General features: G+C 35.9%; 1 protein-coding gene across 7 annotated transcripts in view; it reads left to right on the forward strand.

Moving 5' to 3' along the window:
* Nucleotides 1–23422, forward strand: part of PCDH7 (protocadherin 7) — a 287165-nt gene extending 263743 nt beyond the window's left edge. For 6 of the 7 annotated variants that reach the window (XM_057417051.1, XM_057417052.1, XM_057417055.1 and 3 more), the window contains one exon: nt 22013–23422. In XM_057417051.1, the coding sequence (XP_057273034.1) occupies nt 22013–22392 (380 nt within the window). In that variant the 3' untranslated portion in view covers nt 22393–23422. The remainder of the gene's footprint in view (nt 1–22012) is intronic. The other variant, XM_057417059.1, reaches the window with a different exon arrangement.
* The last annotated feature ends 717 nt before the right edge of the window (nt 23423–24139 follow it).

Genomic DNA, 24139 nt, shown 5'->3' on the forward strand with positions numbered 1-24139 from the left:
GAAACTGAAAGTAATCAAACATATGTTAATATCCACTGGCAAAGATGAGTGTGTTATTTAGAACAGAAGAGTCTTAGGAAAACTGGAAATAATAGCAAAAATTAGATTGTTGATTTTTTTAATTAAATATCTATGAAGCAATTTGTAGGTATACTGAAGTGTTCAGACAGCATGCCTTTCATAAATTAATATCTATAGTAAGCCCATTATAATATAACTATAGTAGCACTGTAATAAAGCTTTCAGGCTAACCAATATTCAAACTACTCCTTTTTTTTTTTTAAACTTAGTAGTAGAGAACAGTACTACAGCAGTGTATACAATTAAGTTCTGTTGTCTGTCATAGAAACTGTTGGTGGTAGCATGGTTTAGCTCAGGGGAAACAAAGGGATAAGAAAAACAGGAAGAACAGTTTCTGCAATTAAAAAAAAAAAAGGCAAGATACCGTTGTACGTCTTATATAAAATGGGCTACTGAGATGCTTTTTTTAACTTAAAAAGGAGAAAAGCATTGGTTTTAATGCAAAAAGATGTTCTAAGATCTTGAGTTCTTTGGAAAGAAAACTTCAGCTAACATTTCAGTCTTTGTTTACAGATACTTTTTAAAGCCTGGAAACAAGCCGAAGTTCTTAAAAACCTGAGCAGGATAGATATTGCTGTTAATGTAGGGAAATACATTACAGCTGATCCTTTTTTCAGCTATGAGTGTTCTTCAGAAGACAGGAAATTTTTCTTTAAGAAAGAAAGTATATAGGAAAGGGGAAGGATAGTGCAATACGTATATACCTTTTTTCAGTTTTTAAATTTCTGGTACTTAAAGGAGCAATGAAATTAACTCCTCCAAGGAAGAAGAGTAAGGATAATTAAAATAACAGTTTACTAGGGGGATACAATAAACTCAACATTGCTTGGAGTCTAAATGTTACTATTTCCTAGAAGACATACTTTTATATTTTTATGGGGGTTGGAACTTTTATACTTTTTGTGGGGGTTGGAACTAGATGATCTTAAGGTCCTTTCCAACCCTAACTATTCTATGATTCTATGATTCTGTTGCTTTCTGATCTTGCTTGTGGAATGGGGAAAATCTTTAATTTATGTTTCCAAGGAGCTGTCCGGAAGATCATAATGGTACCTTCTGGCCAGAGAAATTGAGTCTGGGTAATTTTGCTGAATATGTTTCTTTTTATAGAAAATAAATACTGTCAATACTGATAGTATTGAATTCTCTGACAAAATTTGAAGAGATACAGGCATGAAACTCTTGATACTACCTAGCAGACTGATGGGAAATACTAAATGAGTATCAGCTGAGTCAGGCTGCTTCTAATACTCTTGCAACTCATGTTCAATCATGCTAGTTAGTGAGACATTGATTAATGTTGGAAGACTGGTGAGCTGAAGAGTATGAATGGAACAGAGAAACAATTGCTTTTCATAAGCCATCATGAGTGATGCAAATCCCTCAGAAGCCTTCAAAATGTGTAGCAAGCAGCAAGGTATTGGTTCAGAAAAGAAAGCATTGGCCAATCAAATGGCTTGCATTCATTGTGTTACTTTTAGATCACGTTAATAAGTGAATGACAGCCCTTATTTGCTCATAGCAATCATATCTTAGAAAATTATGCAAGGGTTTTGTTTATGCAATTATGGAAACTAACAGATTTGAAATTCAGCTAGAAACAAAGCGTCAAGTCTTCCTGCTCAAGCTGACAGATCTCTAATCAGTTGTCATCTTAATTTACTTTAAAAGACTTTATTGCAGGATATTGAGTATTTTGCAAGGAGAGCTATGGACTTCATGCTATTAATCTGTTGAGAATAAGGTTGTAATAAGCTAAATTCTAATCTTTTGAGGGACAAAGACTTTATTAATAAGCTCAGCTGAATTTTAACCACCTCCCTTTTTAAATGTTATTGAAGGTGTCATACCAGTTAATTAATTGAAATAAATACTTGATATTGAGCCCTAGAGAAAACGGTGGTAATTATTGCAGCTCAAAATCTAGTCTTTGCTCTGTAGTTTAATTAACAACATTATGATTTGTGTCATAGAGTAGCTCTAGACATTGCCATTTTCAAACTAAAAACCTTAGCATTGCTTTGACAGTTTTAATGCCAGACAGAGCTCTTATGACTGGTTCATTCAGGCAAATGGAAGAGATCAAGAACATTTATTCTAGCTCTAGAGCTGGGGTTTAGACATATGTGCCTAAGAAACAATTTGAGGAAGCTACTCTAACTATGACTGTATTGCAAACCACAGTTACCTGTGAACCTAAGTTGAGTCACAGTTACAAAACCATTTAATCTGGAAATACATGGTCTGGTGACATATAGAAATAAGGCAAAAAGACCAGTTTAGTTCTGAATGCTCCTGAAAAAATCAGAGTAAACCTAACATTTTTGTTCAAGTGTGGCTATTGGAAGTTGAGGTACTATATTTAGCCTAAGGGGGTTCAGGTCCAGAGCTTCCAATTTTTCCTGGTGAGAGCCATCATCATCCTGTAGCAGTGTGCTGTGTGCAGCCGCAATCTGGAGTTACTGAAAGACAGAGAAGCAGAATGACCTTGACTGTTAGCTGTTCAATAGGGACAGAGGTTTGCTTTCTAAAATCTGACCACAGCTCTCTTTCTCCACTTCTAGCTGAGTGCTTACCATCCATCTAGAGAGACAGAGTATGTTCCTGATCTCTCTCGTAATCAATAAGAAAAAAGAACACTTGGAAGGAAGTAGGGTTGTTTATGAAACACTCAAGTTTGAACACAGATATGATGCCTCAAGCTGTTGGTTGCATTAAATAAAAATAAAGTAAAAAATTACTATTAAATTACCTGTTCTGGGATGCAAATTCTGTACCTATATTAAGGTAAACCACCACATGTTTTGTTGGTGCAACTTTCACCCTAGTAATTCTTACTGACTTCTTGTAAACCAGAATATTTTCATGACATCATTTCAGTTTGTTTTGAACTTAGGAGGATAAAAATCAAAATCTTGTAGACGACCAGTACTGAAGGTCATAAAAGACAGTATAATAAAGAAATATAATAATGCAAACTGGCATATTTTTTTTTTCTCCCTGAAATATGCTGATATGGTGATACAGTTTTATGAAAATAAAATGCTCCTTTTAAAATTGGTGAGCATAGCAGAGCTCAGAAGACATGCACTTTCAGAACAAGTTCAATGTTTGTAATAGTGAGTCACTATGACTTTTCACAAACAAGTGAGTCTGAAAATGTCTGTTTTTGTCTGAAAAACTTTTCTCCATATCTTAGCATTTCCACCTAAGTTCTTCTCTGCATATGCAAAACATGCATAGTTTTTTTTTACTTCTACTTGCAACATTATTTATTTCTCAGTATTTACAATATGGGAAATTCAAAATATGTCTTTAAGAATTAGAAAATTATACCTTTTCACAGTCAAACAGCATTTGGTCAATAAAAGACTAGTTTTCTTTTTAATTTCAGATTGTGCAGTTATTAATAGTAAGCAATTCATTTGGGAAGTTATTGTGAAAGTCTGTGTTTTCAAATTAATCTCTTTATCTAGAAAACGGTTGTGTACGTGTCTGTTACAAGCTGTAAGGTGTAAGTGACTTCCTCTATGGAATAAACTCTACAGTCTCCTAAAAGTCTCTTTCCATCGCCTATAAATTTTGAGTTCTGCAGGCAGGGGCACAGGTTCCCTTCTGACCTACAGAAACGTCTCTCAGCTAAGCACATTTAGTTGTGCTTGAGAAAGGAGTAATCTTCCTTTTCGTCTAAAGAGTTCCACTTAACCTAAAGCTCATAAATCAGAAAAAGAGACACACTGCAGCTGAGCAGCTTTGCTGAGCAGCTTTACACTTCTGAGCTGAAAAGTATGTTATACAGTATTTATATGACAAGCTAGAAACAAATCTTTAAATTGTACTTCCTATCACAGTGTTTTAGCATCTCTGTCATTATAACATTAATAGAGATGCAATCAAATATAGTAAAACTTTTAGTGCCATCTTTCATGTATCTGTTCTCTTTTTAGAAAGAGATTATCTGTGATTTGGATATGCTATTGTTTTTGGTGTCTTCTTAAAAAGTTTAAAGTTACATTAACCTTCATTTACTTTATAACAGTTAACACTCAAAACACATAAATCTCAGGTATCTTATTCTTTTCCTTTCTGTTCAACTGAAATTGTCAGTTGCTGTCCCTGGAGCCAATGTGTATCATACATTTATTTCAGATTTGTGACATGCCACCAGCTTTAGTTGATTATTTGAATTTGTACTTCTCACTGATGACAGAAATATGAGATCCAAAGGATGTCAAAGTTGTATGATGTCAGTCTCTGAATATGCAAAATATATGTGCTTTTGTAAAATTTAAATGAAGCTGGATTGACTGAACTTCTGAATGTTACATGCTAATGATGTAGTAGTGCATCTTGTGAAAGCTATGCCTTAGGTATATATTACCTTTCCCTGAAAGACAGATTAGGAGAAAATCTCCCAAACATTTATAATTGGAGCCATTGCTCACTTCTCTGGCAAGTTTGTGTAGCTGAGGTCTTGAAAATAATTTTAAAATTCCTAAGGCAATTTTCAAAATGCAGATTATTGTAGAAAACTGTGTAAGCTTTGATTTGCAGAATAAGAGATGCCTGCAGCTAAATATATTTTCATAGACTGAAGTATAATAAATGAGACAATATAACAACAAAGAAGTTAAATGATACATGCCACTTGTGACATTAGAAAATAAATATTATTCCTGAACTTTTGTCTTTCTCTTCCATCAGTTCTACCTCTTGAAATTTGAAATCCAAGGTATTTCTGTAACTCTTAATTCAGATTAAACCCTCCCTATGAATAAAAATATTCTAAGTTAACAAGAATTGTTATAGCATGATGAGATTCATAAGTATTGTAACAGATTGCTATTTTGCTATTCCAGAAGATGATGTAATTATTTTCAAATATTTTCAACTAGAGACGAGATATTTATCTGGTGAGTCTTGAACAGATGGTGGTGTAATATACATTAAGTCCATAGAATCACTTAGTGACAGATAAAAATTTTATAATCTCTTGGAATTTAACTGATACAGCATCTCTAATGACTTTTAAACTGGTAGGTTTAGTACATGTTATCAGTCATAAAAGCAAAGAAACTTGATTCTTTAATCTTTCTTTGGATACAGTGTCCAACATTTTAGACAGAAGAAAATCAGATATACACAGGTATTCTGGTAAATTACTTTGGTTCGGAGTTTCACATTTACTTACGGATTTAGTTTTGAAACAGATAGAAGAGTTGAACAAATCTTTATTATCCGCTGATAAATATTTGGACGGTATTTGCAGTCTGTGATTGTTATCTGTAGAGAGACAGGGAGATGTGTGATCGGGACAATAAATCTGGGGGTGAGTGGGAAACCATTCATATTAAGTATGGAACTACGTTAAAGATGAGGTAACAGATTTTATATGGGAATGACTGACATGAGAAATAAAAGTGTAGGAAATAGAAATAGAATTCAATCTATTAAGTCTGATCCCTTAAAGGAAAATAAGGGAGACCTGTCTCTCACATACATATCTTCAAGTATGAAAATGGTTTAAATGGCATCCTAATTTATCCAGTTCACAAAGCTATCTGTGATGGCAGGAAAAGATTTTTTCTTGAAATGGATGCCTCATTCTCTTTCTCCCAGTAGCTGTTCAGAGCATTTGTCTATTTATATTCATTACTGTTGCTGTAGAACAGTGCTGTTTTTCATTATTTCATTGGCATGAGAAGCCCTGATTCAGTTTTGCTGTCAATTTTGACCTCTTTCTGTATCTCCTCTACTTTCAGTGACTAAAAGCATCAGTAAATAGAAACAGAGATGCCTACATAAAGTACGTCTGCAGCATCACAAAATAAGTTTTACAATACTTAAGATATATGCAATTGCAGTTCATGTCTATGGTAGGGTAAAGTATGCACTGTAGTTTGTTTAAGTGTTTATTGCACTGCTACATATTTATCAAGTTTTCACATACCTGGTGGCAAAGAGGTTTGGGAGTATACATAAACAGTTTACTAAAAATTAAGATTCTCAAGAGACCTTCACGCAAAGAGCAGAATAAAATCAGTTAATTTTAAAGCTGATAAGTATTTTTGGTCAAAATGTTTTGAGAAGACATAAATTATTCCATTTATTTTCATATCACTCAAAAGTAAGCAGATAATTTTCAACTTTATCTAGCCACTCATTCATCTCTGATTTAAAATAGAATATATCTACATTACATAGAATATATCTCTTTATATACAGTTATTATACATAATAGAATATTAGAAGATAATATAATATATAATAGAATATATCTACATATGGCCATGCTTTACCAGTCCACTTACATGAACTTGAACAGTAAATTACATAAACTAATTCCTGATGTCTACCACTGTGTATTCTGACTTTATCCGCTATGTTTAGTCTAGGCCTAATTTAATGGATCGCTATTAGAGGTGCTTTGTTCACAAAGGGACATGAAATATGCTCATCAGGTCTCACTGCTGCTCACTCCTGTACAAGGACCATGAAATATACAAATGTGGTGCCCAGTTTCTGGTAGGACTTATTCAGCTCTGGTAGGAGCATGCTATTCTTTTTGAATAATTGCCCTGGAATAATTCCATCCTCTGACAAGTATTGTAGCTCAGTTGATTGATATTTGGGCACACAGGTTTTTTATCCTCAAGTTGCAGCTTCAAAGTTGATCCAAGTCAAAACCACTATCTAACAGAGAATCTATTATATGACTAAATTAGTTATAATCCAGGGCACAATACATTCACAAGAACCACAATCCCAACTGGTATCACTATTATGATCTCAGAAAGGAGCCAGAGACTAAAACACTGTGCAGAGAACAATTTTCTACCAAAAAATTTTCATTCAGGAAACCATATTCTGAATGACCTGGAAGAAAGATGCCTGTACAAAGTATACATCGTATGATCTATCCATGATATATCATGGAGGCAGTAATAGGCAATGACCATTTAATAAAAGGAAATTAACAGTTTATAAAGCATGTTTGAAATCATAATTGCCAAAATAACAAATTACTTCTTTCCCTTCACAAATAATTGTGTTTCAAGCCAGATAAAACCTGCAGGTTTTGTATTTTTCTGTCTGATTCAGTCTGAAAAGCTTGTTTTCATCTTCTACTTCCTTAACATTCTGCCCAACCCTTTAACCACTGGTTTTCCACTTGTTCAGGTTTTTAAAACAGTCCAGCAGCTGCTAAGTGGTTACAACCACTACAACTGATACTGAGTAGATTAGCAGAAATTACTCTGTGGATTTACACTGGAAATAATCAAGATTGTTTTATTTTGCTATACTGTAGACAATACATTTAACACACTAATATCTTAATTTTCTTCAGTATATGTAGTCTTAAAAAAAAAAAGTTTTAATCTCTGTGTTAATATATTCTGCTTGATTGGGTTTTCTCCTACCCTAGCAGACATAATTAGGAATCTTTCCTAACAATTGTCAGGAATGTAGCAACGCATTGCAAGTGGAGCAAGCTTAACATTGTCCAGTTTCAAATCTTTTGTCATTTTTACTGGAGTCTGAGTGAAAGCATAAACTAATCATGTAAGACATTTCTTGTATTCAAATGAGTGAAATCCCTGGGTTCAGCTCTAACAGTTATTTTTTTCCTTCCTAGTAGTTGGTGCAGTGCTGTGTTTCAGCTTCAGTGTGAGAACAATGCTGATAACACACCGATGTTTTAGTTGTTACTACCCAATCAATGACTTTTCAGTCTCTCATGCTCTGCCAGTGAAGAGGGGCACCAAGAAGCCAGGAGGAAGCAGAGAAAGGACACCTGACCCAAACTAGCGGAAGGTGTATTCCATATCACAGCATATCATGCCCAGTATATAAGCTGGGAAGCCCAGACCACTGCTTGGATCGGGCTGGGTATTGGTCGGCTGGTGGTGAGCAGTTGTCTTCTCTCCCCTTGTTATTTCCTGTATCGTTATTGGTGGTAGCAGTAGTGGGTTTGTGTTACACCTTAGTTACTGGACTGTTCCTATCTCAACCTGTGGAATTTACATTCTTTCAATTCTTTTCCCTGGGAGCAGGGAGGAAAAGGCGGGGAGTGAGCAAGTGGCTGTGTGGTTCTGAGTTACCAGCTGGGCTTAAGCCACAACAGTGAAACAAGCTGGAGTTTATCTGTTTCATTCTTTAAATGTAGATGTTGGCTATGAAGCCATAGTCCAAAGTATATGCACTGCACTTCTTAAGAAATCTGGAAATACCACAAACTGAGAACAATGGACTACTTTCTGATATTTAAAATTTTATGGGTATAGATATATACTTTAGCAACCAAAGCTAAGCAAAAGCATAATGACTAATTTTAATATTGTGCTGCAAAACACAAGAGCAGAAACAAATGCATATTAAACATTTTTAAACCAAAAGAATGGATTTGTTAAAGACTACTTCCTCTAGAATGACTTCTGACAAATATTATTCCATTTTTACTTAGGGGCTAGGAAATATTTAGTGTATTTTTGAGGAATAGCTCAAGAATTCTGTAGGTGAATAAGCTCAATTGGCCATTAGGTAGCTTAGGAAATTTGAAGAAAATGTTACTTAGTAGATGGTGAAGCAATCAAAACCACAGTATTTTCATCTTGGAATTCCTGACTAATATGCTTAGACAACCTGTTAAAGTCCAATCTTGTCTTTAACTTTCATCAAGACACAGTTAAGTTTGCAAGGTAAGAATTCTACTTCTTCGGCTCCCATAGTTAGTGAGTGAATGAAACATTGCAGGATACTCAGGGTCAAGGGCAGGGATCAAAAATATATGATATACATTACAGGTGCCATTAGATTCCCCCTCCCTCAAGAAAGATTGAGCCTGCTATTTCTGACAGGCTTAGACTTTGCAAGTAAAACTTAATTTTTCTCTTCCCTGCTTCGTTTCATTCAAACTTCTATGCTTTCCCTTAGTATAAAAAAAATCATTATACTTTTCCATTCTATAGTGAGATAAACAGTGTTACTCTAATCTCTTAGTATAGCATGGTTGTGATTCATGTGTTGATTACAGTCTATCTACTGTACATGCACAAGGGGAATTAGTGTTGTGCTTAATACTTAATTACTAATGGACTGTAACCCAGATTAATCTGTCATAAGTATGTAACCATTCTGAGCTTTTATTTGTAATTAATTCACTAGCTGTAATCTGCACACACAGCTGAAAAATCAATAAAAAATTAATGAAAAAATCCCTTTGAGCAGTTCATAAATCACACTGAGAGATTCGTTATCTTTCTGTATTTGTCTCTCAATTTTTGAGGTGGGAAGGCTTTTCCACACACATTATAAAAACAACAACAAACTACACTCCTCGCAAAACACTTCCCCTCCCCAGCATCATTTCAATGAGAAATCATTACTGCTCATAACAAAGGTAAAAACTTTTTTATGTGGATTAATTAGATTTTACCTCTTCTTAGGAAAAGTTGATGGTTCCCAAATAGTTGATCTAAAGACACTATGGCTCATGACACTGACCAGGAATTCAAGACAAGAGTGTGTAACTAGTCAGTCAGTAAAAAAATTTCATTTCCCTGTGACACGTGGAATTATTACCGTTTACTCCTGAGTTGTGTGATTTTATACTTCTGTTATGCTTCGTGATTAATGAAAATGAGCACTATATTTTATAAAAGATAACCTCTTTCTTCTGGAGTATACTTACAGAAACAGGGAAAATATGCTTAATACAATAATCTTAAAATGTTATTCATTTCTACTTTTAACACTCATTTAGGTCTTGCACCATATAAATTTTCTGCTAAAGGAATGAAAGTGCATTCTTTGTACTCTTCAATTCACAGAACTGAATTAAATTTCATTCTGTATCCCAGATATTGGTAGCATGATTAAGTAAATAAGATTACAAATTTATATGTGTATTTGTGAGAGAAACATGTACAACATGAGGAGATAAGTGAGCGTTTTTTTTTCTATTGTGTGGGATAAGGTTCCCTTTATGTGACATAAAAGGTTAAACTGATCCTTCACTTGGCTGCAGTATTTCTTCTTACAACACAACTTCCTCTTGACAGCTACAAAAAAGACAAGTAGTCAGAAGTTATTTGTTTTGGCTTCATGCTGAGCTCTACATTATTTACATGATCATTTGCATGCAGAGCATGGAGAACTGTCTTCTTCCCCCCATTTGAAAATAACGTAATATAAATTAACAGAGCTTCAGCACATATTTACAGTTACTTTTCAAGTTCAACCTTTGAGGGTCTGTGACTTGTAACAAAATAAAATTACATGAGTCACACTGAAAACCTCATGGGAACACGAGTAATTCCCTTTTTATGTAAGCAATACTGCTACTTAATATGTTATTATATAATACTTTATTCTCTATATGCCGGAATGAAATAAAATCCAGAATCCAGAAATATATTGCTGCATGAAGTAGAACTGTATAAAGCAATACATTTTCAGGAATGTAGTGGTTCTATCAAGATAATCAGTTGAAGTTACTATCTCATATGGCAAAAAAATTCTGTAAGAAAGAAAATGTAACTCACTGAGAGATACAAAGGAAATCAGTATTCTCCCTTAAAGATCATTCTTAAACACAGAAGCATTCAACCAGAACTTTATTTTTGTTTTATCTGTTGTCCATAGTCACAAGTGGTTCAGTTTTGCTGTTTGTTGGTTTCCCCCCCATTACTTATGATAAACAATTAAGCAGCTCTGTGTGTTTGTATGTATATGTGTTTTTGTAATCAGTCACCCTTTGAACATTTCAGTCATATTATTGCATTTTTATATCACTCCAGTGAAATATAATTCTTACAAAACAGCTTGCAGCTCTTTCAGATCATTGAATTTTCTTACATATTCAACTTTCAACTTTACCAGTTCCGGATATCCTCCAAGATACTTGTGAGATACCAATGAGATCTAATGGCATTGAACGTCTTTTAGGATTGTGCTTTTAGGTTCTAAATGGAAGCAATACATTCATTAATATTCCCTAAGAAACATCGAGAGTCTCCAAAAAGAAGTTGTCTTTTGAATGAGATGGGCATAAATTGGAGGGAGACAAAGGGAAATCATATAACCTTTTTCTCTTCTATGGTAAAAGCACTATTTTTCTTACCTGGTGTCCACTCCTGATGACAAAAATACATTATTAAATCCTTATCATCAAAAAATTAATTAAAGGGAAGGCACAGTATACAGCTGAGATGAGCTAATGACTGCTAGCTACTTTCTTCCCTTAGAGCTCCTGCAGTCCCCATCACTTTGGCATGAGTATCAAGGAAATTATGTTGATTTTTGAGCTCTAATTCACACTTAAGTCATCTTCAGGACAGCTGACTTATAATTGCTCTTCCAATTATTTCTGCTCGGAGTTTGTTAAGCACTGACACATCTTCCTGAAAAAAAAAAAAAAGTATGTAATTTGACACAGTGACAGATTAATACTTTAGTACCAGATTAGCAGAACAATTAGGCATCTTAAATGTTTCCTACATCTTAATATCTATGCTACTTCAGGAAACCATAGTAAGTCCTACTTTTCTGAAAGATACGTTGCCATTTCAGTAATAAAAGTAAATCAGTCTATCAAAGTACTTAACAGGATTACAAGCAGTCTTGTAGCAATTACATTTATATCTAGAAAATTAAAATCTAAGGAATTTAAATTCAACATAGTGTATTTAGTGCAGTACTCACCACTGGTATCACATAAGCTGACACTTCTTAGTCCTCATTTTATATATATATATATATATATATATATATATACACATATATATATGCAATAGGTCATGTAAATGAAAAAGAAATTAAGTCTGAACTACAGGATAAATAAAACTTAAGAGAAAACTATCTGTTTCCAATCTGCCTTCTTTTATATTGCAATGTAATCAGGGTTTTAAATTAGTATTTGTCTAGAATTAGATCTGTTGGATTTGATTTTACTTACACATAATGTTGTATGCAACCTGTATTAAAATTCTCCACTGACAACCAACTGATTAATATGATTCAGGGCTGGAAGAGTGCAACTATTTTTTTAGTGTAAAAAAAAAAAAAAAATATAGGTGTTTAAGTCAAGAGTGAAATACTGATGATTCCTTGAAGATCACAGGTGGAATACTACCAAGCTAGTACAATTGTTAATTTAGGTAGGAAACTTTTTCATGGAATTATTCTATAATTAGGGAATATTTAAAGAATATTGGGTCTTAACCTCCTGGAGACAATTTTCATAGAAATAACTGTGGAATCTAACCCAGGAATTTTATTGTTTGGGTAATACTTCTTGGGTTGCTTGCCTATCATGTTGGATAGCTATGTAGTCTGGTATAGTCTGTTTAATTAAAAAAAAAAAACAACAAAAAAAAAAACATCAAAATCTTACACATTCTTTATCTAATTTAACTCAATTCCTCCCTAAAACAAAGGAATGTATTATGCAAGATTAAACAAAAAATTCATATATAAAGTAAACATTGTTGAAATGTGTAAGGTCCTGCACCTAGGTCAGAGCTATCCCAAACAACAGGCTGGGCAGAGAATGGATGGAGAGCAACCCTGAGGAGGACTTTTGGAAGTGTTGGTTGATGAAAAGCCCAACATGACCCAGGAGTGTATGCTTGCAGAAAGCAAACCTTATGCTGGGATGCAAGAATAAGAGTGTGGCTGGTAGATCAAGGGAGGTGATCCTGCCCCTCTGCTCTGGTGAGATCCCACCTGGAGTACTTCATTCAGCTCTGGGGCCACAAACAGAAGAAGGGCATGGATGTGCTGGAGTGAGTCCAGAGGAGGGCCACAAAGATGATCAGATGGCTGGAGCACCTCTCCTTTGAAGAAACTCTGAGAGAGTTGGGCTTGTTCAGCTTGGAGAAGACTCTATGAGACCTTAGAGCAGCCTTCCAATACCTAAGCAGGGCTTACAAGAAATCTGGAGGGGGACTTTTTGCAAGGACATACAAAGATAGGACAAAGAGTAGTTTTAAACTGAAAGAGGGTAGATTTAGACTAGATATTAGGAAGAACTTCACTGTAAGGATGGTGAGTCACTGGAACATGGTCCTCCTAGAGGCTGTGGATGCCCAATCCCTGTCGCTGAGGCCAGGTTGGAGGGGCTTGGAGCAACCTGGTCTAGTGGGAGGTGTCCCTTTCCATGGAAGGGAGGTTGGAAATAGATCATCTTTGATATCTCTTCCAACCCAAACCATTCTATAAATCTGTTGGTTTTTTTTGTTGTTTTTTTTTTTACTTCAGAGTCTCTCTTACACCAGTTTCAGATTTAATGGACTTCAGAGGCAAAATATTTGTTTTTGCAACACTTCAGATAGAAGCAGTATTCATCTTTTTGATGAAAATGTAAAATGGAATGAATGTCTTGGGACTTTGGCAAGATGACTTTATAGATGATAGGTTATTATGTTGCACCTTCAGTGTTTTGGGTTGTTTTGGTTTTTTTTTAGCATTGCTGGCTTTTTGTTTCTCTATTCCTTTGATTAACACCAGTCTTAAATGATCTGACCATCTTGTTTTTTTGTTTGTAATTCTTTTAACATCAAATTTAAAGGAGCATGTCATTCCAAAAGGGACTTCTAGCTGAACCTAAACCCAACTTCCAAGGTTGATTTATTACAGAATAAATCAAGAATCCTAACCCAGAAACAATTAAGAATTGGATTGATGCCAAAGTACATAAATATTGGTAATTATATTAACAGAATTGCAGAGCTGAAGGGAACCTTTAGAGGTCATTTAGTGCACCCTTGCTTTCCCAAGATAGGATAGGTAGGATTAGCCATGTTAATGTTACCTTTGGGAGATTTTCTAGACATTCAAAAAACCTCCTAGTGGTGAAGACTCTATAACATTCTGTCACTACATTTATCCTCTTTTTTTTTTTTTCTAGTTTCTAACCTACTTTTTGTTGTTGCAATCAAGTCATTATTTTAAGTTTTTTTCCACTATGGGCATGCAAACTATATTGTTCCCACTCTTGCTTTTTAGATACATAAAAATTGCTGTTTTCTCCCTCAGCTGCCTTCTCTTCTGGCTAACTCACTTTCATTAATCTAGCATGAGCTTTTTTCAAATGTTAAAGAATCAGTTACCTGCCTCAGTTTTCTCATGATATTGTTTTCATTTGCTTATTGTGTGTTTATTTGGTTTAGTGGTAGAGGACTATATAGTATCTCATGTTATCTTTGAAAATTCCGGTCTAGTCTCTCTTGAAACTTAGCAAGTACTTGGGCTTTTGATACGATACAGCAGTGAGTCTTGTTTTAAGGAACTATTTAATTGATACTTTTATTTTACTGTTTTTCAAGTATATTACTGAAAATTCTCACTCATTCTATAGTCCTTCAGAATTCATTATTTTATAGCCTTCTGTCATAGTTTGTCTCACTGTGTTAATTATTCAGTCGACATACATGTAAGCCTTTCTGTATTCTGAAGTATTTCCTTAAGCACTGAAAAGAATTTAAGAATTAGGCATGATATAAATGAGATTAGTCTAGTCCAAAACCAATTAATATATTCATTACTTCCTTGCAGTTGGCATAGCTCAAACAGTGGATCTGTGTTTGACTTTATTCAGTAGGACTGGTTTAGAGATGGCATGCTCTGTCTCTGCAGAACACGATAATGCCATATTCAGAATGACAGCAGTCCAAGCCTTGGGGCATTAAATGCTTCTTGAGATATGTTCAATTGCTGTTTAACTGTATTTAGCCTAAGGTGCAGAGAAAGAAATTGCTGATGCCTTCAAACATGTTTAAGCATTTTAATAGTGTCTTGGCATGTCAGACTATGCCAGAGTACTAACTAAGGTAGAGTTCCTGAATTATTGCAATTAGGAAGCAGAAACTTCAAAGGCAGTAGCTGTGTATCACTATAGCTTAGGTGTGTTTTTTTCCCACTTAAACAGTGATTTTCTACAGTATGTACCCTTTCAGCTGTTTTCTGCATTATTCTTCTCTGATCATACAGTCAGTACTTCTTATGCTTTAAGAACTTTTGGGACTGGTCTTGTTCAACATCTTTGTTGCTCACATGGACAGTGGGATTGAGTGTGCCCTCAGCAAGTTTGCTGATGACAACAAACTGTGTGGTTCGGTTGATATGCTGGAGGGAAGGAATGCCATCTAGAGGGACCCTGACATGCTTGTGAGGTGGTCTGATGCCAACCTCAGGAAGTTTAACCATGACAAGTGCAAGGTCCTACAGCTGGGTTGAAGCAATCCCAGGCACAGCTACAGGTTGGGCAAAGAAGAGATTCAGAGCAGCCCTGTGGAGACGGACTTGGGGGTGCTGGTTGATGAGAAAATGAATATGAGCCAGCAGTGTGCGCTTGCAACCCAGAAAGTCAAGTGTACCCTTGGCTGCATCAAAAGGAGCGTGACCAGCAGGTCGAAGGAGGTGATCCTGCCCCTCTACTCTGCTCTCATGAGACCTCACCTGGAGTATTGTGTGCAGTTCTGGTGTCCTCAACATAAAAAGGACATGGAGCTGTTGGAACAAGTCCAGAGGAGGACCACAAGGATGATCAGGGGACTGGAGCACCTCCCGTATGAAGATAGGCTGAGAAAGTTGGGGCTGTTCAGCCTGGAGAAGAGAAGACTGCATGGAGACCTCATAGCAGCCTTCCAGTATCTGAAGGGGGCCTATAGGGATGCTGGAGAGGGATTCTTCATTAGGGACTGTAGTGACAGGACAAGGGGTAACGGGTTCAAACTTAAATAGGGGAAGTTTAGATTGGATATAAGGAGGAAATTCTTTCCTGTTAGGGTGGTGAAGCACTGGAATAGGTTGCCCAGGGAGGCTGTGAATGCTCCATCCCTGGTTGTGTTCAAGGCCAGGTTGGATGAAGCCTTGGGTGAGATGGTGTAGTGTGAGGTGTCCCTGCCCATGGTAAGGGGAGGTTGGAACTAGATGATCTTAAGGTCCTTTCCAACCCTAACTGTTCTATGATTCTATGATTCTAACTCTATTGTGTCTCCAATCACACAGCTCATAAAACAGACAAGCATTTAACATAAAAGCCATGTAAATAAACTGCTGTTTAATTGCATAGTATAATTGGTGTTGCACTTGAATTTTGTATAGTCCACTGAAAACTGTGTATTTGTGTACAGGGTTCAGGAAAAAGTGATATGAAAAACAGTTCATTCAAAGCCTGTTCTCTGTCATTACTGTATGATAGTTTTTCTTTTCTCACAGTAGTCTGGAACTACTGCACAGCCATTCTTTACCGATCCTCAGTAACTGGAACCATGCAGGGGTGCCATGGGCCCATCAATGGGGAAAGGCAGCAAAATCTGTATGAAGTCATTGATTTGGCATAGATTCTATTTAGAAGTCATCTGCCAATGACTCCTTAGATCCTGTGACCAAGTTTCATGATTTACAGATGCACTTTTGCATGCTGTAGTACGGTACAGCTTCTGTGGTCATATATACTCCTCCAAGAAATGGTCTACAGGTAGGAACGTTTTCTGGGCACAGAGTTCTTTCTGGGAATGTTCTCAATATTGAAGCCAGTTAGTATATCACTATTGCTTCAGAGGGTTTTCCGTCTCCAGGGAAAAGTGGAACAGAGCTTTTGACTACTTAAGTACATCTAAAGTCTCTTTTTACCATAGACTTTGTGTGTGGTTTACAAAAGATAAGAAGAAGAAAAGCTCCTTGCATCTTTCTCTGAAAGAGTGTATGTGCTAGGACTATGTCATGACTAGCTGATAACGCTGGGTTTGTATAAAATATATTGTACAAGAATGGTTGTTAAAAAATGCGTGGAGCAGAGCCAGAGTGAATGTGCATCCTAGATTATATTTCTGAAATCTGTGCGTACAAAAAAAGCATGTAACTTGCAACATGTACTTTTTGACTACTCTGCTCATACAGTATTTCTCTGTACTTGATTAAATACATTGACCTTCTTTGGTAAGGAATGGGAAGAGAGAAAATAATGGAAAATTGCTTGGATGGAATATTTTGGTTGTTTAATGTTTAGCTTTAAACTGGATGTAGAGCATCATATTTGCTCTCTCCACACTGCCATGGTAGTTGACTTCCATTTTTGATAACAGGCAATCCTTCTGGCCCTAAAGCAAGTCAACAACAATCAGCAGAAACATGAGCATGCTTATATATAACTCCATTCATTTGAATGATGTTGTACAAAGTTTTATGGAAAACATAAGCTATCACCCTCTCAGAAATTAATTATAGTTATCAGCTAGCTTTGGAAATTGGTGGTAGAAGCTTATATCAGATACAATGAAGAAATAGGTTTCAAGACCCCATAAATGAGTGCTCTCCAGTTTTTTTTTAAAGATGAAATCTGAGCAGTTGCAAATGAAATCTGCTTCATAAATACTCACTTCTGAAGTATCCATTCACATGTGTAACTAAAAACTTGTCTAAATATCTGCATTTTAGGGAGTGGGCTTTCAATGCCCTTGTAAATAGTCAAGCAAGACAGTTCTGATGTAGAGACATCATAAGAAGAAGGTATGTTTGAAAGTAATGTTTTCCATTATAATTCTGAAGGTAATTTTATGCAAATAGAAGCTTAAATTTGAGTAGTTATGTATAAGCAGTTAAAACCTAAACCCAAATTTGCAAATTTGCATATGATAAGAAATACTGTCCTTCCAGGTTTACTTTCTGACTAATTAGTGTTATGACAAAATTTGTATACTAATAATTGGCATTTTAAGCATTTATTTGAGTAAATTTCCAGATATGTGACTGGTAGAAATCTGTTATACTTTTCTTTGATGATTTGCCAATTGTGCTGACAAACTCTTTGCTGTGTCATATACCATTAGGTTTGTCAGCTGGCAATGTGGTTGCTACTAAAGTGTTTAACTTTAAACTGAGAAATACTAAAAAAAGTACATCACTTAGAGACAGATATACTTGGATGTAAATTATGCTAGAGGACAAGAGGTGTTTTTTTTTCAAATTCAGGGATTCTTCACGACTACAAAATGTAAAAAGTGGAGCATAAGGACACTACTTTGCAAAAGAAGATCAATCTATTCAGGGAATTAGGAAAAATACTGTTAATTACTTTGTAGCTAAAGTAGTGTGGCAGTTTATTCAAAACAATGGTTGAATCTCTGTTATCTACTGCAGGGTACAGAAAGTACTCAAGTTTTTCTTAACTGACTAGTTTAGGTACTGGTAATAGTTTAGTCCCAACAGCACTGAATATTTTACTCATATTCTGAAATAATACACACACATACAAAACATTCTCCCCTTGACTGCTTTTCCCCAACTGAATGCTGATGTTATGTCTGTTTTTTTAGGCAGAAGAGCAGTTAAAATGCAACAGGTTTCAAAACATGTTAGTGTTAATGTGTGCTTAAATACTGCACTGATTCAAGTTCTTGGAAGAGATGCAAGAAAGCAATGGAGTAGAAAGCTATATTAACTGTATGTGCCAAATATTAATTGAAGAGAGTTTTAGAGGAAAATATATCACACAGGATCTGACAGCCCAAGGGAGACAAGGCTACTGCTGCTGCTCCATGTCCCAAGGTCCAACCAGTATCAAAGATGAGGATGTTTCCCCAGAAGGCACACACACAGAGCACACACATACATCAAATATATACACAGTTGGCCACACAGACCACAGACGCTTGGGGCACTCACGTGAACACAGACAAGTGAGGCCACAGTACCAGTGGCCTCATTCTGCTCCCTTCTCTGGCTGGACAGGATGGAAGCCCACTAGTGACAGCAGACACACATATATGTATACACATATAAGCATACACATATATACACACATAATAAAGAGCTCATACCAAGGAAAAAATTAGAAAGGAATTTAATAGGAAGATAGACAGTGTTGATCAGGTACAGGACACACCAGACAAACTTGTTAATCAACAAACTATTTATATGTGTCTGGCCCTTTTATCCCCTTATATCTCTGTTTTCCCACTCTTGTTCCTCCCCAAATCACTTAAAACCCTCACTTGCTGCCATTTTAGTTCCTCCCCTAAATATTACATAAGTCCTGTACTATCCCAGACTACTTTTCCCACATATCCCATAATGTGTCCTACATACCTTAGGCAGTAATCTCCCTGTTAAGACACAAAAGTGATCTGGAGAGCAGCTGCCAATGACTCACAGTGATAGGTTTCACACCTGGACAGTAGAGCAGATGGCTCTGCTAGGCTTTCCCTAGTCCTTGATTTGGGTTCCTATCTGCCACTATACACACCTGTGCTACCCTGGGCCTGGGCAGATGGACCTCTGATGGGCTGATGGCCTCCATGATGGGCCTTGGAATAGCTCATCGGAGTATTATTTAAGCTGGTATTTACCTGCCTGTGTCTCTCTGAGCTCTTTTGTGGTTGTGAAGATAAAATTTATCACATAACCCAATAGGGCAGGCCAGCCACATACTGACTTCGAGGCTGCCACTTCATAAAAGAACACTATAAGGCTGAATTGTACAACAAGTATTTATGCTTTACAATAGCAAATTGTAGTGTTTGTCCAGAAGTGAACAGGGGATGTGCTAAAATACAAAATGTTAAGTGTGTGACCACTAGTGAGGAAAAGATCTTTTATTAACCCGAGTAATGCTGCATCAGTATTTGTTCACATTGAAAAGAAACCACCAGATATAAGGAGACATCAACTGTTATAATCTGAAAAAACAAATGGACAACAATAAAACCCCCTTTCCAAGAAACGCATACTCCTATGTGTTAAATAAAGATCAGACCTATTGCCTTGATAAGCATTTGCTACTTTAATAGTCAAAATTCTAGGAGTAAACGTTATGTTTAATGGTCATTTTTTTTTGAAATACGGTGCTGTTTGAAGAGTTTATTGAGATTTACATGGAAACGGGATTTGCCCTGTTATAAAAATATTAAAAGGGTTTTTCCATTTTAAAAAATCAATGCACATTAGGTTCAGCCCAGCAGTTAATTAAGCTTGATACCTTTAGGGATTGCCAGAATAATACTAGATTTACCTGACAAATGGAGAATTTTCCTGTTACAGTTCCCATCTTCTGTCTATGTCTCCAGAACACAGTCATCTTGAAAACTGATGGGCTGATAACTGTCCATAGGCTTTGCATTTTTCATTGAAACAATGAGGGAATCATAGCTAAGTCTAAGTACAAAAGCCTTAAAACGTAAAAACTGGGGGGCGGGGAGGGGAGAAATCCCTCAGTTTCTTCCTCCTAGCCTTACACTTCTCAGATACAGAGTTACTCGGTTAGTTATCTAACCATCAGTACTGTTCTCCTCATTAAAATCAATTCCATACTGAAATAAGAAATATTATACAGTACAGCAGATCCCATAAAAATGTCGGCAACTGTTAATAATAAATAATATGCATATTTTTTACAATACTACAAGAAATTTCTGATTGAATGCTTAAATGCATGAGAAAATCAGGACAGGGTGAACATAAACCTGACTCAAAAGCTTCTGCAATTCTATCAGAATTAAATCTGCACATACGGAAATGAAATATTCTTTCTCTGTGAGCACCTGTTTTAAATACTTTAAATTAAAACAGTTTACTCTGGAAAAGGCAAAGGATTTTGGGTTGCTCTTTTTTTTTTTTTTTTAATCTCAGCAGCCATCTTTTATAAGAATTTATAAAAATTTCATAGATGTAATTGTCACTAATAAAGAAAACCATCCAGGAGCCAAAATCAGAGAAAGAATAGGCAAAATTGAAGTAACAAAATGAAGGCTGAATAGGCCTTTGAAAGGTATTTTATAAGGATAACTGTTCACATAAATGTGGGTGTTGTAGTGAGAAAGTAGAAAATTGCCACAGCCCCTATGAAGTACCTTACTGCATTTTCATGTTGAAGCTCCTTCCTCCTTTTTAAGATTTTTTTTTTATAAAAGAAACCTTGAAAGTGTCATCAAGTAAGTCATATAATATGAAAGTCATATCAAATAAACTGGAAAAGTTAATTTACTTGTCAATTTTTGTTCTTTGTCAACTTTAACTATTTGAATATCATGTTGTTGCTTTGTAGGCAGCTCCAGCTATTTCTTGTAGATCATAAAGTATGGTATAACTGAATAAAAGTAAGGTTTTGAATCTTACTTGTTATTTAAAACAGTTGAGGCAGCTTTTTAATTCAGTTGTAATGTGAGTATCAAAATGCAAAAATTACAAACTGTGTTTTTATCAGGTAGGAGTTAATCCTGCAGTCCCCTGAACTTTGCTAGTTTTCAGTGAAAGCTCTTACAAGTACACACACACACAAAACAGAACAGCTTTATCCATACACGTTAGATTAAGTTTATAACCAAGGGGTTTTTGTATGCTTCAACTAATTATTGGTTGTGCAATTCATATAGCAGTTTTTGTACTAACAATGAATGCCCAGTAGTCAGAAATACAAGCAGATATTTATGTTATGAGCATATTGAGTTCCATTGACAATAACAGAGCACTCACTTGCAGGACATTGAGCATGGCCATAACTATTTTGAGAGTGCAGGCCCTCACATTCTTTTCATGTAAATGTAAAACATTCTTTAGAAAAAAATCAAAGAAAGATATTTTGAATAATTTCAATAAAGTCGGCTGTATGGAATTAAGTGCTTAGTTGACTCTTTCAGACGTAAAAAAAATCATTCAGTACCAAATACCAAATGCTTTTGAGATTGATTTAAAAGTAAAAAAAGTGGCTTAATAGTTTTATTTTTCAGTTCTTGAGGTTGAGGATATCTGTAGAGATATGCTTGCTGCCATGCGCACATGCAATGTAAAAAAAGCCTATTACTGAGGAGCTTATTGCAACATTTGTACCAAGACCTTTTAAAATACTTTTTGTGAATTTAAAGATTCTAAGTTTCGCTGGAAGTTACTGTAATATTAGTCATTTGTAAAGACAACTCTATTTTACTTTCAGATTCAAGGCCTCTACCAGATGTAGCCCTGACAGGGAAGTGTACCCGAGAGTGTGATGAATATGGCCACTCGGACTCCTGCTGGATGCCAGTTCGCACTTCTCCTGAAAGAAAGCAGAAGAGCCAGCCAAAACTCTCTACTTTTATGCCTGTCGATGAACGGGGAAGTCAGGAAAAGCTGGCCAATGGAGAAGCTTCCCTCATGGGTGATCGCAACAGAAACCTCCTTAACAAAAAGTTGACCTCATCCTATGAGACCTTCAGTGCGGCTAGTTTCAGCAAAAATGAAGATGGCAATCCAGAGGATATACCGCTTACACAGACAGGGGAATATAAGCCATCTCCTGTCAATACTCTAACTAGAAGAGAAGTTTACCTGTAGGCTAAAGAACAGCTTACATAAAGAGCAGTTTCATTTATAAGAAAGAAAAGCAGCAAAAGTATTAAAATGGAAACAATTTTAACAAAAAAAACAAAACAGACAAAAAAAGAGGGGGCCACCAAAGAGACAAAAGATCCAGCTGCCACTTCTGCCTCCATAGCAGGCATTTAATTATACTGTCTGCCTGACTATATTGTACAATGTAGAAAATGTTGTTACTTGCATGTCTAATTCCCCCTCTCTGATTTTTATTTTCCTAAATCTATGGTTGCAAATTCCTCCCATAGTAACAAGGTCGATTAAAAAGAACACAACACACTTGTTTCCCCTCTGCAGAAGCATGAGTTAAGCCACTCGTTTTGTTTGATTGTCATCTGGCTTGTTGAGGATAACAGGTCAGGGAAAATATATTCAAAACATATCATCTGAATATTGCTGATCCCCACCAGGGACAATCCTTCAGAAACCGTACAGATATGGAGATAAATATAAAGGAATACTCATTAATAGGCACTTTGTGAAGACCACAGCTTTAATATTCTCACCTCTCATCTGAGGCTGGAAGCAACAGAAATACATTCAGCCTGAGACTGCAGTCAAAAGCATGGCATATTTTCCTATGATTCATGAACTCTGGTTCTGTTTTGTCCATAGAACAAATGTGTTCTTGCTTGTGTCTCTTTCTCTCCTTCTCTCATTCTCTGTAATGATTACTTCAACGTAAACACAATTAGTCACACATATACTGTAGGATATTAATGATAAACTGCTGAAATAATTATTTGGGGCAAGACTAACATCTAGCTGGGGAGATCATAATAACAAAAAGGCCAAAGATCACACAATGGATCAGGGGAACTGCTAAGTATTGGGGCTTGGCTTAGGAAACTAATATATTTACAAATACACACATGTGGTCATAACATACCTTCAGTTACGTTTTGCACAGCAGCACAGTTCACAAGCCCAGATGACAAGTTTTTTTCCTAGTGCAGTTCAGTTGAATGCCTAAAAGAACTGATATGTTGGTTTTTTTTTTGTAAAGACATAGTATGTTGCAGCAGATGCTGCATATGGTATGCTGCATATGCTAGTTCCAGGGAATTTTTAAGATCATGATTAAAAACTAACAGTAGTAATAGAAGACTGTGTTAATGAGAATGCTTGGTGGGATGGAAAGTGTGGATAATGGGATGATGCAGTGACAAGAGAATATTACAAGTCAAATACAAAAACTTCATTTCAGAGTGCAAGGAATGAATCCCAAGTCTTTTGTCATCACTGTGGCAGATTAACAATAACTTCAATTATATCAAAGATAAAATAAAGGTTTTCTTGAAACACAAGTGCATTAAAGCCAAGAGAAGTGCAATCCTAAATGGCATCAAGACTCAGAACATTCAGGCTAGATAGAAAATGGTCTGATAAACAGTGGCATCATACTTGCTTAGCAGGTCAAGATAAGTTAGAAGGAGTCCAAGCTACCATGATGTGCAAGAGCTCTGGGCTGTAACAATTCTCATGGTGAGTACTTCTTGAAAGGAAGAGGAAATGAAACAGGTTTTTGTGCAATAAAAGCAAAAAAACATGCACAACTTCGACCAGTTGCTTTGTAGCTGAAGCTGTAGTAATAATGATAGACTTAGATCAGACATTCAGACAAAAGCAACAAGCAAACACATCAAGGACAGCTCAAGGAGGGGGAAAGCATTCAGATCCCTGGCTGTTTAACCTGGTGTTAAGGCAT

This window comes from Pezoporus wallicus, unplaced genomic scaffold, assembly GCF_028554395.1.
Source record: "Pezoporus wallicus isolate ANWC-B61680 ecotype Strahan unplaced genomic scaffold, APGP_CSIRO_Pwel_v1 contig_6468, whole genome shotgun sequence".
In the NCBI taxonomy this organism is placed as follows: Eukaryota; Metazoa; Chordata; class Aves; order Psittaciformes; family Psittacidae; genus Pezoporus; species Pezoporus wallicus.